The following is a 12179-nucleotide window of genomic DNA, read 5'->3' as shown; positions in this document are numbered from 1 at the left end:
TATAAAGGCGTAACGCTGGTAATAAAGGCGTAACGCTGGTTATACAGGCGTAACGCTGGTTATACTGGCGTAACGATGGTTATAAAGGCGTAACGCTGGTAATAAAGGCGTAACGCTGGTTATACTGGCGTAACGATGGTTATAAAGGCGTAAGGCTGGTAATAAAGGCGTAACACTGGTTATACAGGCGTAACGATGGTTATAAAGGCGTAACGCTGGTTATACTGGCGTAACGATGGTTATAAAGGCGTAACGCTGGTTATACTGGCGTAACGCTGGTTATAAAGGCGTAACGCTGGTTATAAAACGCTGGTTATACTGGCGTAACGCTGGTTATAAAACGCTGGTTATACTGGCGTAACGCTGGTTATAAAACGCTGGTTATACTGGCGTAAGGCTGGTTATAAAGGCGTAACGCTGGTTATAAAACGCTGGTTATACTGGCGTAAGGCTGGTTATAAAGGCGTAACGCTGGTTATAAAGGCGTAACGATGGTTATACTGGCGTAACGATGGTTATAAAGGCGTAACGCTGGTTATAAAGGCGTAACGCTGGTTATAAAGGCGTAACGCTGGTTATAAAGGCGTAGCGCAGGTTATAAAGGCGTAACGCTGGTTTTTAAGGCGTAACGATGGTTATAAAGGCGTAACGCTGGTTATACTGGCGTAACGCTGGGTATAAAGGCGTAACGCTGGTTATAAAGGCGTAACATAGGTTATAAAGGCGTAACGCTGGTTATAAAACGCTGGTTATAAAGACGTAACGCTGGTTATAAAGGCGTAACGCTGGTTATAAAGGCGTAACGCTGGTTATAAAGACGTAACGCTGGTTATAAAGGCGTAACGCTGGTTATAAAACGCTGGTTATAATGGCGTAACGCTGGTTATAAAGGCGTAACGCTGGTTATAAAGGCGTAACGATGGTTATACTGGCGTAACGATGGTTATAAAGGCGTAACGATGGTTATAAAGGCGTAACGATGGTTATACTGGCGGAACGCTGGTTATACTGGCGGAACGATGGTTATAAAGGCGTAACGATGGTTATACTGGCGGAACGCTGGTTATACTGTCGTAACGCTGGTTATACTGTCGTAACGCTGGTTATAAAGGCGTAACGCTGGTTATAAAGGCGTAACGATGGTTATACTGTCGTAACGCTGGTTATACTGTCGTAACGCTGGTTATAAAGGCGTAACGCTGGATATAAAGGCGTAACGCAGGTTATAAAGGCGTAACGCTGGTTATAAAGGCGTAACGATAGTTATAAAGGCGTAACGATGGTTAAAAAGGCGTAACGCTGGTTATAAAGGCGTAACGCTGGTTATAAAGGCGTAACGCTGGTTATAAAGGCGTAACGCTGGTTATAAAGGCGTAACGCTGGTTATAAAGGCGTAACGCTGGTAATAAAGGCGTAACGCTGGTTATACTGGCGTAACGATGGCTATAAAGGCGTAACGCTGGTTATACTGGCGTAACGATGGTTATAAAGGCGTAACGCTGGTTATAAAGGCGTAACGCTGGTTATAAAGGCGTAACGATGGTTATAAAGGCGTAACGCTGGTTATACTGGCGTAACGCTGGTTATAAAGGCGTAACGCTGGTTATAAAGGCGTAACGCTGGTTATAAAGGCGTAACGCAGGTTATAAAGGCGTAACGCTGGTTATAAAGGCGTAACGCTGGTTATAAAGGCGTAACGCAGGTTATAAAGGCGTAACGCTGGTTATAAAGGCGTAACGCAGGTTATAAAGGCGTAACGCTGGTTATAAAGGCGTAACGCTGGTTATAAAGGCGTAACGCTGGTAATAAAGGCGTAACGCTGGTTATACAGGCGTAACGATGGTTATAAAGGCGTAACGCTGGTAATAAAGGCGTAACGCTGGTTATACTGGCGTAACGATGGTTATAAAGGCGTAAGGCTGGTAATAAAGGCGTAACACTGGTTATACAGGCGTAACGATGGTTATAAAGGCGTAACGCTGGTTATACTGGCGTAACGATGGTTATAAAGGCGTAACGCTGGTTATACTGGCGTAACGCTGGTTATAAAGGCGTAACGATGGTTATACTGGCGTAACGATGGTTATAAAGGCGTAACGCTGGTTATAAAGGCGTAACGCTGGTTATAAAGGCGTAACGCTGGTTATAAAGGCGTAACGCTGGTTATAAAGGCGTAGCGCAGGTTATAAAGGCGTAACGCTGGTTTTTAAGGCGTAACGATGGTTATAAAGGCGTAACGCTGGTTATACTGGCGTAACGCTGGTTATAAAGGCGTAACGCTGGTTATAAAGGCGTAACATAGGTTATAAAGGCGTAACGCTGGTTATAAAACGCTGGTTATAAAGACGTAACGCTGGTTATAAAGGCGTAACGCTGGTTATAAAGGCGTAACGCTGGTTATAAAACGCTGGTTATACTGGCGTAACGCTGGTTATAAAACGCTGGTTATACTGGCGTAACGCTGGTTATAAAACGCTGGTTATACTGGCGTAACGCTGGTTATAAAACGCTGGTTATACTGGCGTAAGGCTGGTTATAAAGACGTAACGCTGGTTATAAAGGCGTAACGCTGGTTATAAAGGCGTAACGCTGGTTATAAAGACGTAACGCTGGTTATAAAGGCGTAACGCTGGTTATAAAGGCGTAACGCTGGTTATAAAACGCTGGTTATAATGGCGTAACGCTGGTTATAAAGGCGTAACGCTGGTAATAAAGGCGTAACGATGGTTATACTGGCGGAACGCTGGTTATACTGGCGGAACGATGGTTATAAAGGCGTAACGATGGTTATACTGGCGGAACGCTGGTTATACTGTCGTAACGCTGGTTATACTGTCGTAACGCTGGTTATAAAGGCGTAACGCTGGTTATAAAGGCGTAACGATGGTTATACTGTCGTAACGCTGGTTATACTGTCGTAACGCTGGTTATAAAGGCGTAACGCTGGATATAAAGGCGTAACGCAGGTTATAAAGGCGTAACGCTGGTTATAAAGGCGTAACGATAGTTATAAAGGCGTAACGATGGTTAAAAAGGCGTAACGCTGGTTATAAAGGCGTAACGCTGGTTATAAAGGCGTAACGCTGGTTATAAAGGCGTAACGCTGGTTATAAAGGCGTAACGCTGGTTATAAAGGCGTAACGCTGGTAATAAAGGCGTAACGCTGGTTATACTGGCGTAACGATGGCTATAAAGGCGTAACGCTGGTTATACTGGCGTAACGATGGTTATAAAGGCGTAACGCTGGTTATAAAGGCGTAACGCTGGTTATAAAGGCGTAACGATGGTTATAAAGGCGTAACGCTGGTTATACTGGCGTAACGCTGGTTATAAAGGCGTAACGCTGGTTATAAAGGCGTAACGCTGGTTATAAAGGCGTAACGCTGGTTATAAAGGCGTAACGCAGGTTATAAAGGCGTAACGCTGGTTATAAAGGCGTAACGCTGGTTATAAAGGCGTAACGCAGGTTATAAAGGCGTAACGCTGGTTATAAAGGCGTAACGCAGGTTATAAAGGCGTAACGCTGGTAATAAAGGCGTAACGCAGGTTATAAAGGCGTAACGCTGGTTATAAAGGCGTAACGCTGGTAATAAAGGCGTAACGCTGGTTATACAGGCGTAACGCTGGTTATACTGGCGTAACGATGGTTATAAAGGCGTAACGCTGGTAATAAAGGCGTAACGCTGGTTATACTGGCGTAACGATGGTTATAAAGGCGTAAGGCTGGTAATAAAGGCGTAACGCTGGTTATACAGGCGTAACGATGGTTATAAAGGCGTAACGCTGGTTATAAAGGCGTAACGCTGGTTATACTGGCGTAACGATGGTTATAAAGGCGTAACGCTGGTTATACTGGCGTAACGATGGTTATAAAGGCGTAACGCTGGTTATAAAGGCGTAACGATGGCTATAAAGGCGTAACGCTGGTTATACTGGCGTAACGATGGTTATAAAGGCGTAACGCTGGTTATAAAGGCGTAACGCAGGTTATAAAGGCGTAACGCAGGTTATCAAGGCGTAACGCTGGTTATAAAGGCGTAACGCTGGTTATAAAGGCGTAACGCTGGTTATACTGGCGTAACGCTGGTTATAAAGGCGTAACGATGGTTATACTGGCGTAACGCTGGTTATAAAAGCGTAACGCTGGTTATAAAGGCGTAACGATGGTTATACTGGCGTAACGCTGGTTATAAAGGCGTAACGATGGTTATACTGGCGTAACGCTGGTAATAAAGGCGTAACGCTGGTTATAAAGGCGTAACGCTGGTTATAAAGGCGTAACGCTGGTTATAAAGGCGTAACGCTGGTTATACTAGCGTAACGCTGGTTATACTGGCGTAACGCTGGTAATAAAGGCGTAACGCTGGTTATACTGGCGTAACGCTGGTTATACTGGCGTAACGCTGGTAATAAAGACGTAACGCTGGTTATAAAGGCGTAACGCTGGTTATAAAAGCGTAACGCTGGTTATAAAGGCGTAACGATGGTTATACTGGCGTAACGCTGGTAATAAAGGCGTAACGATGGTTATAAAGGCGTAACGATGGTTATAAAGGCGTAACGCTGGTTATAAAGGCGTAACGCTGGTTATAAATGCGTAACGCTGGTTATAAAGACGTAACGCTGGTTATAAAGGCGTAACGATGGTTATAAAGGCGTAACGCAGGTAATAAAGGCGTAACGCAGGTAATAAAGGCGTAACGCAGGTAATAAAGGCGTAACGCAGGTAATAAAGGCGTAACGCTGGTTATAAAAGCGTAACGCTGGTTATAAAAGCGTAACGCTGGTTATAAAGGCGTAACGATGGTTATACTGGCGTAACGCTGGTAATAAAGGCGTAACGATGGTTATAAAAGCGTAACGCTGGTTATAAAAGCGTAACGATGGTTATACTGGCGTAACGCTGGTTATAAAGGCGTAACGATGGTTATACTGGCGTAACGCTGGTAATAAAGGCGTAACGATGGTTATAAAGGCGTAACGCTGGTTATAAAGGCGTAACGCTGGTTATAAAGGCGTAACGATGGTTATACTGATGTAACGCTGGTAATAAAGGCGTAACGATGGTTATAAAAGCGTAACGCTGGTTATAAAAGCGTAACGATGGTTATACTGGCGTAACGCTGGTTATAAAGGCGTAACGATGGTTATACTGGCGTAACGCTGGTTATAAAGGCGTAACGCAGGTTATAAAGGCGTAACGCTGGTTATAAAGGCGTAACGATGGTTATACTGGCGTAACGCTGGCAATAAAGGCGTAACGATGGTTATAAAGGCGTAACGCTGGTTATAAAGGCGTAACGCTGGTTATACTGGCGTAACGCTGGTTATACTGGCGTAACGCTGGTAATAAAGGCGTAACGATGGTTATACTGGCGTAACGCTGGTTATACTGGCGTAACGCTGGTAATAAAGGCGTAACGCTGGTTATACTGGCGTAACGCTGGTTATACTGGCGTAACGCTGGTAATAAAGGCGTAACGCTGGTTATAAAGGCGTAACGCTGGTAATAAAGGCGTAACGATGGTTATAAAGGCGTAACGCTGGTTATAAAGGCGTAACGCTGGTTATAAAAGCGTAACGCTGGTTATACTGGCGTAACGCTGGTAATAAAGGCGTAACGCTGGTTATACTGGCGTAACGCTGGTAATAAAGACGTAACGCTGGTTATAAAGGCGTAACGCTGGTTATAAAAGCGTAACGCTGGTTATAAAGGCGTAACGATGGTTATACTGGCGTAACGCTGGTAATAAAGGCGTAACGATGGTTATAAAGGCGTAACGCTGGTTATAAAGGCGTAACGCTGGTTATAAAGGCGTAACGCTGGTTATAAAGGCGTAACGATGGTTATAAAGGCGTAACGATGGTTATAAAGGCGTAACGCTGGTTATAAAGGCGTAACGCTGGTTATAAAGGCGTAACGCTGGTTATAAAGGCGTAACGCTGGTTATAAAGGCGTAACGCTGGTTATAAAGGCGTAACGCTGGTTATAAAGGCGTAACGATGGTTATAAAGGCGTAACGCTGGTTATAAAGGCGTAACGCTGGTTATAAATGCGTAACGCTGGTTATAAAGACGTAACGCTGGTTATAAAGGCGTAACGATGGTTATAAAGGCGTAACGCTGGTTATAAAGGCGTAACGCTGGTTATAAATGCGTAACGCTGGTTATAAAGACGTAACGCTGGTTATAAAGGCGTAACGCTGGTTATAAATGCGTAACGCTGGTTATAAAGGCGTAACGCTGGTTATAAAGGCGTAACGATGGTTATAAAGGCGTAACGCAGGTAATAAAGGCGTAACGCAGGTAATAAAGGCGTAACGCAGGTAATAAAGGCGTAACGCAGGTAATAAAGGCGTAACGCTGGTTATAAAAGCGTAACGATGGTTATACTGGCGTAACGCTGGTAATAAAGGCGTAACGATGGTTATAAAAGCGTAACGCTGGTTATAAAAGCGTAACGATGGTTATACTGGCGTAACGCTGGTTATAAAGGCGTAACGATGGTTATACTGGCGTAACGCTGGTAATAAAGGCGTAACGATGGTTATAAATGCGTAACGCTGGTTATAAAGACGTAACGCTGGTTATAAAGGCGTAACGCTGGTTATAAATGCGTAACGCTGGTTATAAAGGCGTAACGCTGGTTATAAAGGCGTAACGATGGTTATAAAGGCGTAACGCAGGTAATAAAGGCGTAACGCAGGTAATAAAGGCGTAACGCAGGTAATAAAGGCGTAACGCAGGTAATAAAGGCGTAACGCTGGTTATAAAGGCGTAACGATGGTTATACTGGCGTAACGCTGGTAATAAAGGCGTAACGATGGTTATAAAAGCGTAACGCTGGTTATAAAAGCGTAACGATGGTTATACTGGCGTAACGCTGGTTATAAAGGCGTAACGATGGTTATACTGGCGTAACGCTGGTAATAAAGGCGTAACGATGGTTATAAAGGCGTAACGCTGGTTATAAAGGCGTAACGCTGGTAATAAAGGCGTAACGATGGTTATAAAGGCGTAACGCTGGTAATAAAGGCGTAACGATGGTTATAAAAGCGTAACGCTGGTTATAAAAGCGTAACGATGGTTATACTGGCGTAACGCTGGTTATAAAAGCGTAACGCTGGTTATAAAAGCGTAACGCTGGTTATAAAGGCGTAACGATGGTTATACTGGCGTAACGCAGGTAATAAAGGCGTAACGATGGTTATAAAAGCGTAACGCTGGTTATAAAAGCGTAACGCTGGTTATAAAGGCGTAACGATGGTTATAAAGGCGTAACGATGGTTATAAAGGCGTAACGCTGGTTATAAAGGCGTAACGATAGTTATAAAGGCGTAACGATGGTTATAAAGGCGTAACGATGGTTATACTGATGTAACGCTGGTAATAAAGGCGTAATGCTGGTGGGCAGCATGCGGCGGGCAACGTGCGCAGACTCACCGAGTGCCGCCACGGCGTACAGGCAGTTGACGATGCTGAAGTTGTCGAACTTGGCGCAGTCGTTGACGATGGCGCTGCAGAGCGTCTGGAAGTCCTGATGCTCCAGGATCTGTCGCCCGTCCTCCTCCGAGCCGCCCCCAGAGGCCTCGCCCTCGGCGGCGTCCCGGGGGGCCCGCGGCGGGGGCGTGGCCTGCAGCAGCTGTCCGATCTTCTGCAGGGCGACGGGGTAGTGGTTGTGGGACACCTTGGACGGGTTCTGGGTGACCCAGCGCAGAACCTCGTCGGGCCGCCGCGAGCGCTCGATCAGGCGCTTCATGGTGAAGAACGTGTCGTAGCTCATCTTCTCGTGGATGAAGTTCCACGTCTTCTTCTTCCCGACGGCCGGAGCTCCGCCCCCGTACGTGTGCAGGGGGGAGTGGTGCTGGTAGTGCGAGGGCAGGGGGGGCGGGGCCAGAGGGTGGGGGTGGTACTGATGGTGGAAATGTGCCCCCCGGTGGGCGTCGGGGCGACCCTGGTACAGCGGGTAGGTGGGGGGAGGCGGGGCCGGGTGGTGGGGCAGGTGGGGGTGATGGGGCGCCTCCAGCACCGCCAGCCCCGCCCTCCGCCCCGGTTTAACCCCCCCTGCCCCCCCTCCTGCCCCTGCGGCGGTGTAGACGCGGGTGGCGTACATGGCGACAGACGGAGCGCCGGGGCGGAGGAGGCGAGCTCGGCTCAGGAGGCGCCACCCAGTGGACAAACACAGCATAGTCCAAGAGCCCGACCGCCTGTAGGCTGCAGCACAGCACACCTGGGGGGGAGACAGGTGAGATTATACAGCTGTAACATGGGGGGGGCAGGTGAGGTTATACAGCTGTAACATGGGGGGGACAGGTGAGGTTATACAGCTGTAACATGGGGGGGGCAGGTGAGGTTATAAAGCTGTAACATGGGGGGGGCAGGTGAGGTTATAAAGCTGTAACATGGGGGGGACAGGTGAGATTATACAGCTGTAACATGGGGGGGGCAGGTGAGGTTATACAGCTGTAACATGGGGGAGACAGGTGAGGTTATAAAGCTGTAACATGGGGGGGGCAGGTGAGGTTATACAGCTGTAACATGGGGGGGACAGGTGAGATTATACAGCTGTAACATGGGGGGGGCAGGTGAGGTTATAAAGCTGTAACATGGGGGGGGGCAGGTGAGATTATACAGCTGTAACATGGGGGGGGCAGGTGAGGTTATAAAGCTGTAACATGGGGGGGGCAGGTGAGGTTATACAGCTGTAACATGGGGGGGGCAGGTGAGGTTATAAAGCTGTAACATGGGGGGGGCAGGTGAGGTTATAAAGCTGTAACATGGGGGGGGACAGGTGAGGTTATACAGCTGCAACATGGGGGGGGCAGGTGAGGTTATAAAGCTGTAACATGGGGGGGGCAGGTGAGGTTATAAAGCTGTAACATGGGGGGGGGGGCAGGTGAGGTTATAAAGCTGTAACATGGGGGGGAGACAGGTGAGGTTATACAGCTGTAACATGGGGGGGGACAGGTGAGATTATACAGCTGTAACATGGGGGGGGCAAGGTGAGGTTATACAGCTGTAACATGGGGGGGGACAGGTGAGATTATAAAGCTGTAACATGGGGGGGGCAGGTGAGGTTATAAAGCTGTAACATGGGGGGGGCAGGTGAGGTTATAAAGCTGTAACATGGGGGGGAGACAGGTGAGGTTATACAGCTGTAACATGGGGGGGGCAGGTGAGGTTATAAAGCTGTAACATGGGGGGGGACAGGTGAGATTATACAGCTGTAACATGGGGGGGGGCAGGTGAGGTTATAAAGCTGTAACATGGGGGGGCAGGTGAGGTTATACAGCTGTAACATGGGGGGGGGGGGCAGGTGAGGTTATAAAGCTGTAACATGGGGGGGCAGGTGAGGTTATACAGCTGTAACATGGGGGGGGGGAGACAGGTGAGATTATACAGCTGTAACATGGGGGGGGCAGGTGAGGTTATAAAGCTGTAACATGGGGGGGACAGGTGAGGTTATACAGCTGTAACATGGGGGGGGCAGGTGAGGTTATAAAGCTGTAACATGGGGGGGGCAGGTGAGGTTATACAGCTGTAACATGGGGGGGGGGGGCAGGTGAGATTACACAGCTTTAACCGGGGGGGGGCAGGTGAGGTTACACAGCTTTAACCTGGGGGGGGGGGGCAGGTGAGGTTATAAAGCTGTAACATGGGAGGGGGCAGGTGAGGTTACACAGCTTTAACCTGGGGGGGGGCAGGTGAGATTATACAGCTTTAACCTGGGGGGGGGGACAGGTGAGATTATACAGCTGTAACATGGGAGGGGGCAGGTGAGGTTACACAGCTTTAACCTGGGGGGGGGCAGGTGAGATTATACAGCTTTAACCTGGGGGGGGGGACAGGTGAGATTATACAGCTTTAACCTGGGGGGGGGGCAGGTGAGATTATACAGCTTTAACCTGGGGGGGGGGGGGGGGGGGGGGGGGGGGGGCAGGTGAGATTATACAGCTTTAACCTGGGGAGACGAGGAGAGGAGTCATTACAAATCAGGCAAATTAACCCGATGTCTTGGCTGAGTCTGGCCCCTCCCCCCTGATGACATCACACAGGTGTCAGTCAGCTGATCAGGGTCACCTGAGACTGTGACCCCATCCTGGAGCCACCAGGGAAGCCCACACACACCCCCACACACACACACCCACATATACCCCATATACCCCCACACACCCCCACACATACCCCCCCAAACCCCATATACCCCCACATACCCCCATATACCCCCACACATACCCCCACACACACACACCCACATATACCCCATATACCCCCACACACCCCCACACATACCCCCCCAAACCCCATATACCCCCACATACCCCCATATACCCCCACACATACCCCCATCCACACATACCCCCACATACCCCCACACACACCCCCACACATACCCCCACACACCCACACATACCCACATATACCCCTACATACCCACACATACCCCCACATATACCCCAACATACCCCCCACATACCCACATATACCCCCACACACCCCCCACATACCCCCACACACCCACACATACCCCCATCCACACACCCACACATACCCACATATACCCCTACATACCCACACATACCCCCACATATACCCCAACATACCCCCCACATACCCACATATACCCCCACACACCCCCCACATACCCACATATACCCCCACATACCCACACACACCCCCCACATACCCACATATACCCCCACATACCCACACACACCCCCACATACCCACACATACCCCCACATACCCCCACACACCCCCCACATACCCACATATACCCCCACACACCCCCCACATACCCACACACACCTCCACACATACCCACACACACCCCACACACCCACATATACCCCACACACACCCACATATACCCCACACATACCCCCACAGCATCCAGGGGTTAGCCTGATCCACTGTGAGCCATCGATCAGTTCTGATCAGGCCCCGCCCCTTCCCCAGCTGTCGGGTCACCTCAGGGCCACGTGCTAACATTAGCATGCACTAATTAGCAGATTAAAGCTTCCTTCACGGTGTCAGCGCCTTCACATGCACGTTCCCCAAACAAGGTGACGTCATGGTTAACTGACGTTCCTCGCGCAGGCTGTCAGTGATGCTAACTGAAGCTAACTGAAGCTACGAGCTAACTGCGGTGGAGCAGCCGTGGCAGGCAGAGCTACGCTAGCCTGTTAGCTACGCTAGCCTGTTAGCTCCGCAGGGACCGGATCAGCGGGCTGGTCACCGGGTTGTAACCCGGGACAACAGGCCTCGGACGGGTGACACGCGCCTGACACGGACGGACGGGTTACCTCATAGCTCAGTGACGTCAGCAGCTCCGCTCTGTGAAACACCTGCGGCCGCTGAGAGTGCGGGTACACCGGGGAAACAGCCAGCGGTCAGCCGCTTCATTCCTCCACACAGCCCGCAGACGCCATCCTGCTGTACCCGGCATGCACCTGGAGGAAGACCGCCGGCCCCACAGCGACACCCAGCGGCTCCAGCGGGCAGCGCGCCGTCCTGAGGTGATCCTGACTGACAGTTTATTCAGTTCAACAAGCTTTATTTATCCCGGGGGAAAACAGTTAAAATAAAATAAAGCCAACATAAAATATAAAGCCAACATAAAATAAAATAAACAAAAAATAAAGCCAACATAAAATAAAATTAAAAAAAACAAAGCTAAAATAAAATAAAATAAAATAAAATAAAATAACATAAAATAAAGCCAACATAAAATAAAATAAAGCTAACATAAAATAAAGATAACAAAAAAGAAAATAAAGCCAACATAAAATAAAATTTAAAAACATAAAGCTAACATAAAATAAAGCCAACATAAAATAAAATTTAAAAAAATAAAGCTAACATAAAAAATTTTAAAAAAATAGAGCTAACATCAAATAAAATAAAGCCAACATAAAATAAAATTAAATAAAGCTAATAGAAAATAAAGACAACATAATAGAAAATAAAAAAATAAAGCTAACATAAAATAAAGCCAACATAAAACAACATAAAATAAAGCCAACATAAAATAAAATAAAGCCAACATAAAATAAAATGAAAAGAAATAAAGATAACAAAATAAAATAAAGATAACATAAAATAAAATAAAGCCAACATAAAATATAAAGCCAACATAAAATAAAATAAACAAAAAATAAAGCCAACATAAAATAAAA

General features: G+C 47.7%; 1 protein-coding gene across 2 annotated transcripts in view; it reads right to left on the bottom strand.

Moving 5' to 3' along the window:
• fastk (Fas-activated serine/threonine kinase) overlaps nt 1–11492 on the bottom strand; it is a 33734-nt gene extending 22242 nt beyond the window's left edge. For both annotated transcript variants that reach the window (XR_012772802.1, XM_075482459.1), the window contains exons 1-2: nt 11307–11492; nt 7444–8230 (exon numbers count right to left, since the gene is read on the bottom strand). Coding sequence is in view for 1 of the 2 variants with exons in the window: in XM_075482459.1 (XP_075338574.1) it covers nt 7444–8188 (745 nt within the window). In the remaining variant the exon portion in view is untranslated. The remainder of the gene's footprint in view (nt 1–7443; nt 8231–11306) is intronic.
• Nucleotides 11493–12179: the final 687 nt, after the last annotated feature.

This window comes from Odontesthes bonariensis, chromosome 14 (genome assembly GCF_027942865.1).
Source record: "Odontesthes bonariensis isolate fOdoBon6 chromosome 14, fOdoBon6.hap1, whole genome shotgun sequence".
Classification (NCBI taxonomy): Eukaryota; Metazoa; Chordata; class Actinopteri; order Atheriniformes; family Atherinopsidae; genus Odontesthes; species Odontesthes bonariensis.
Note: the sequence above shows the minus strand (reverse complement) of the source record. Positions and strands in the feature narration are given on the sequence as shown.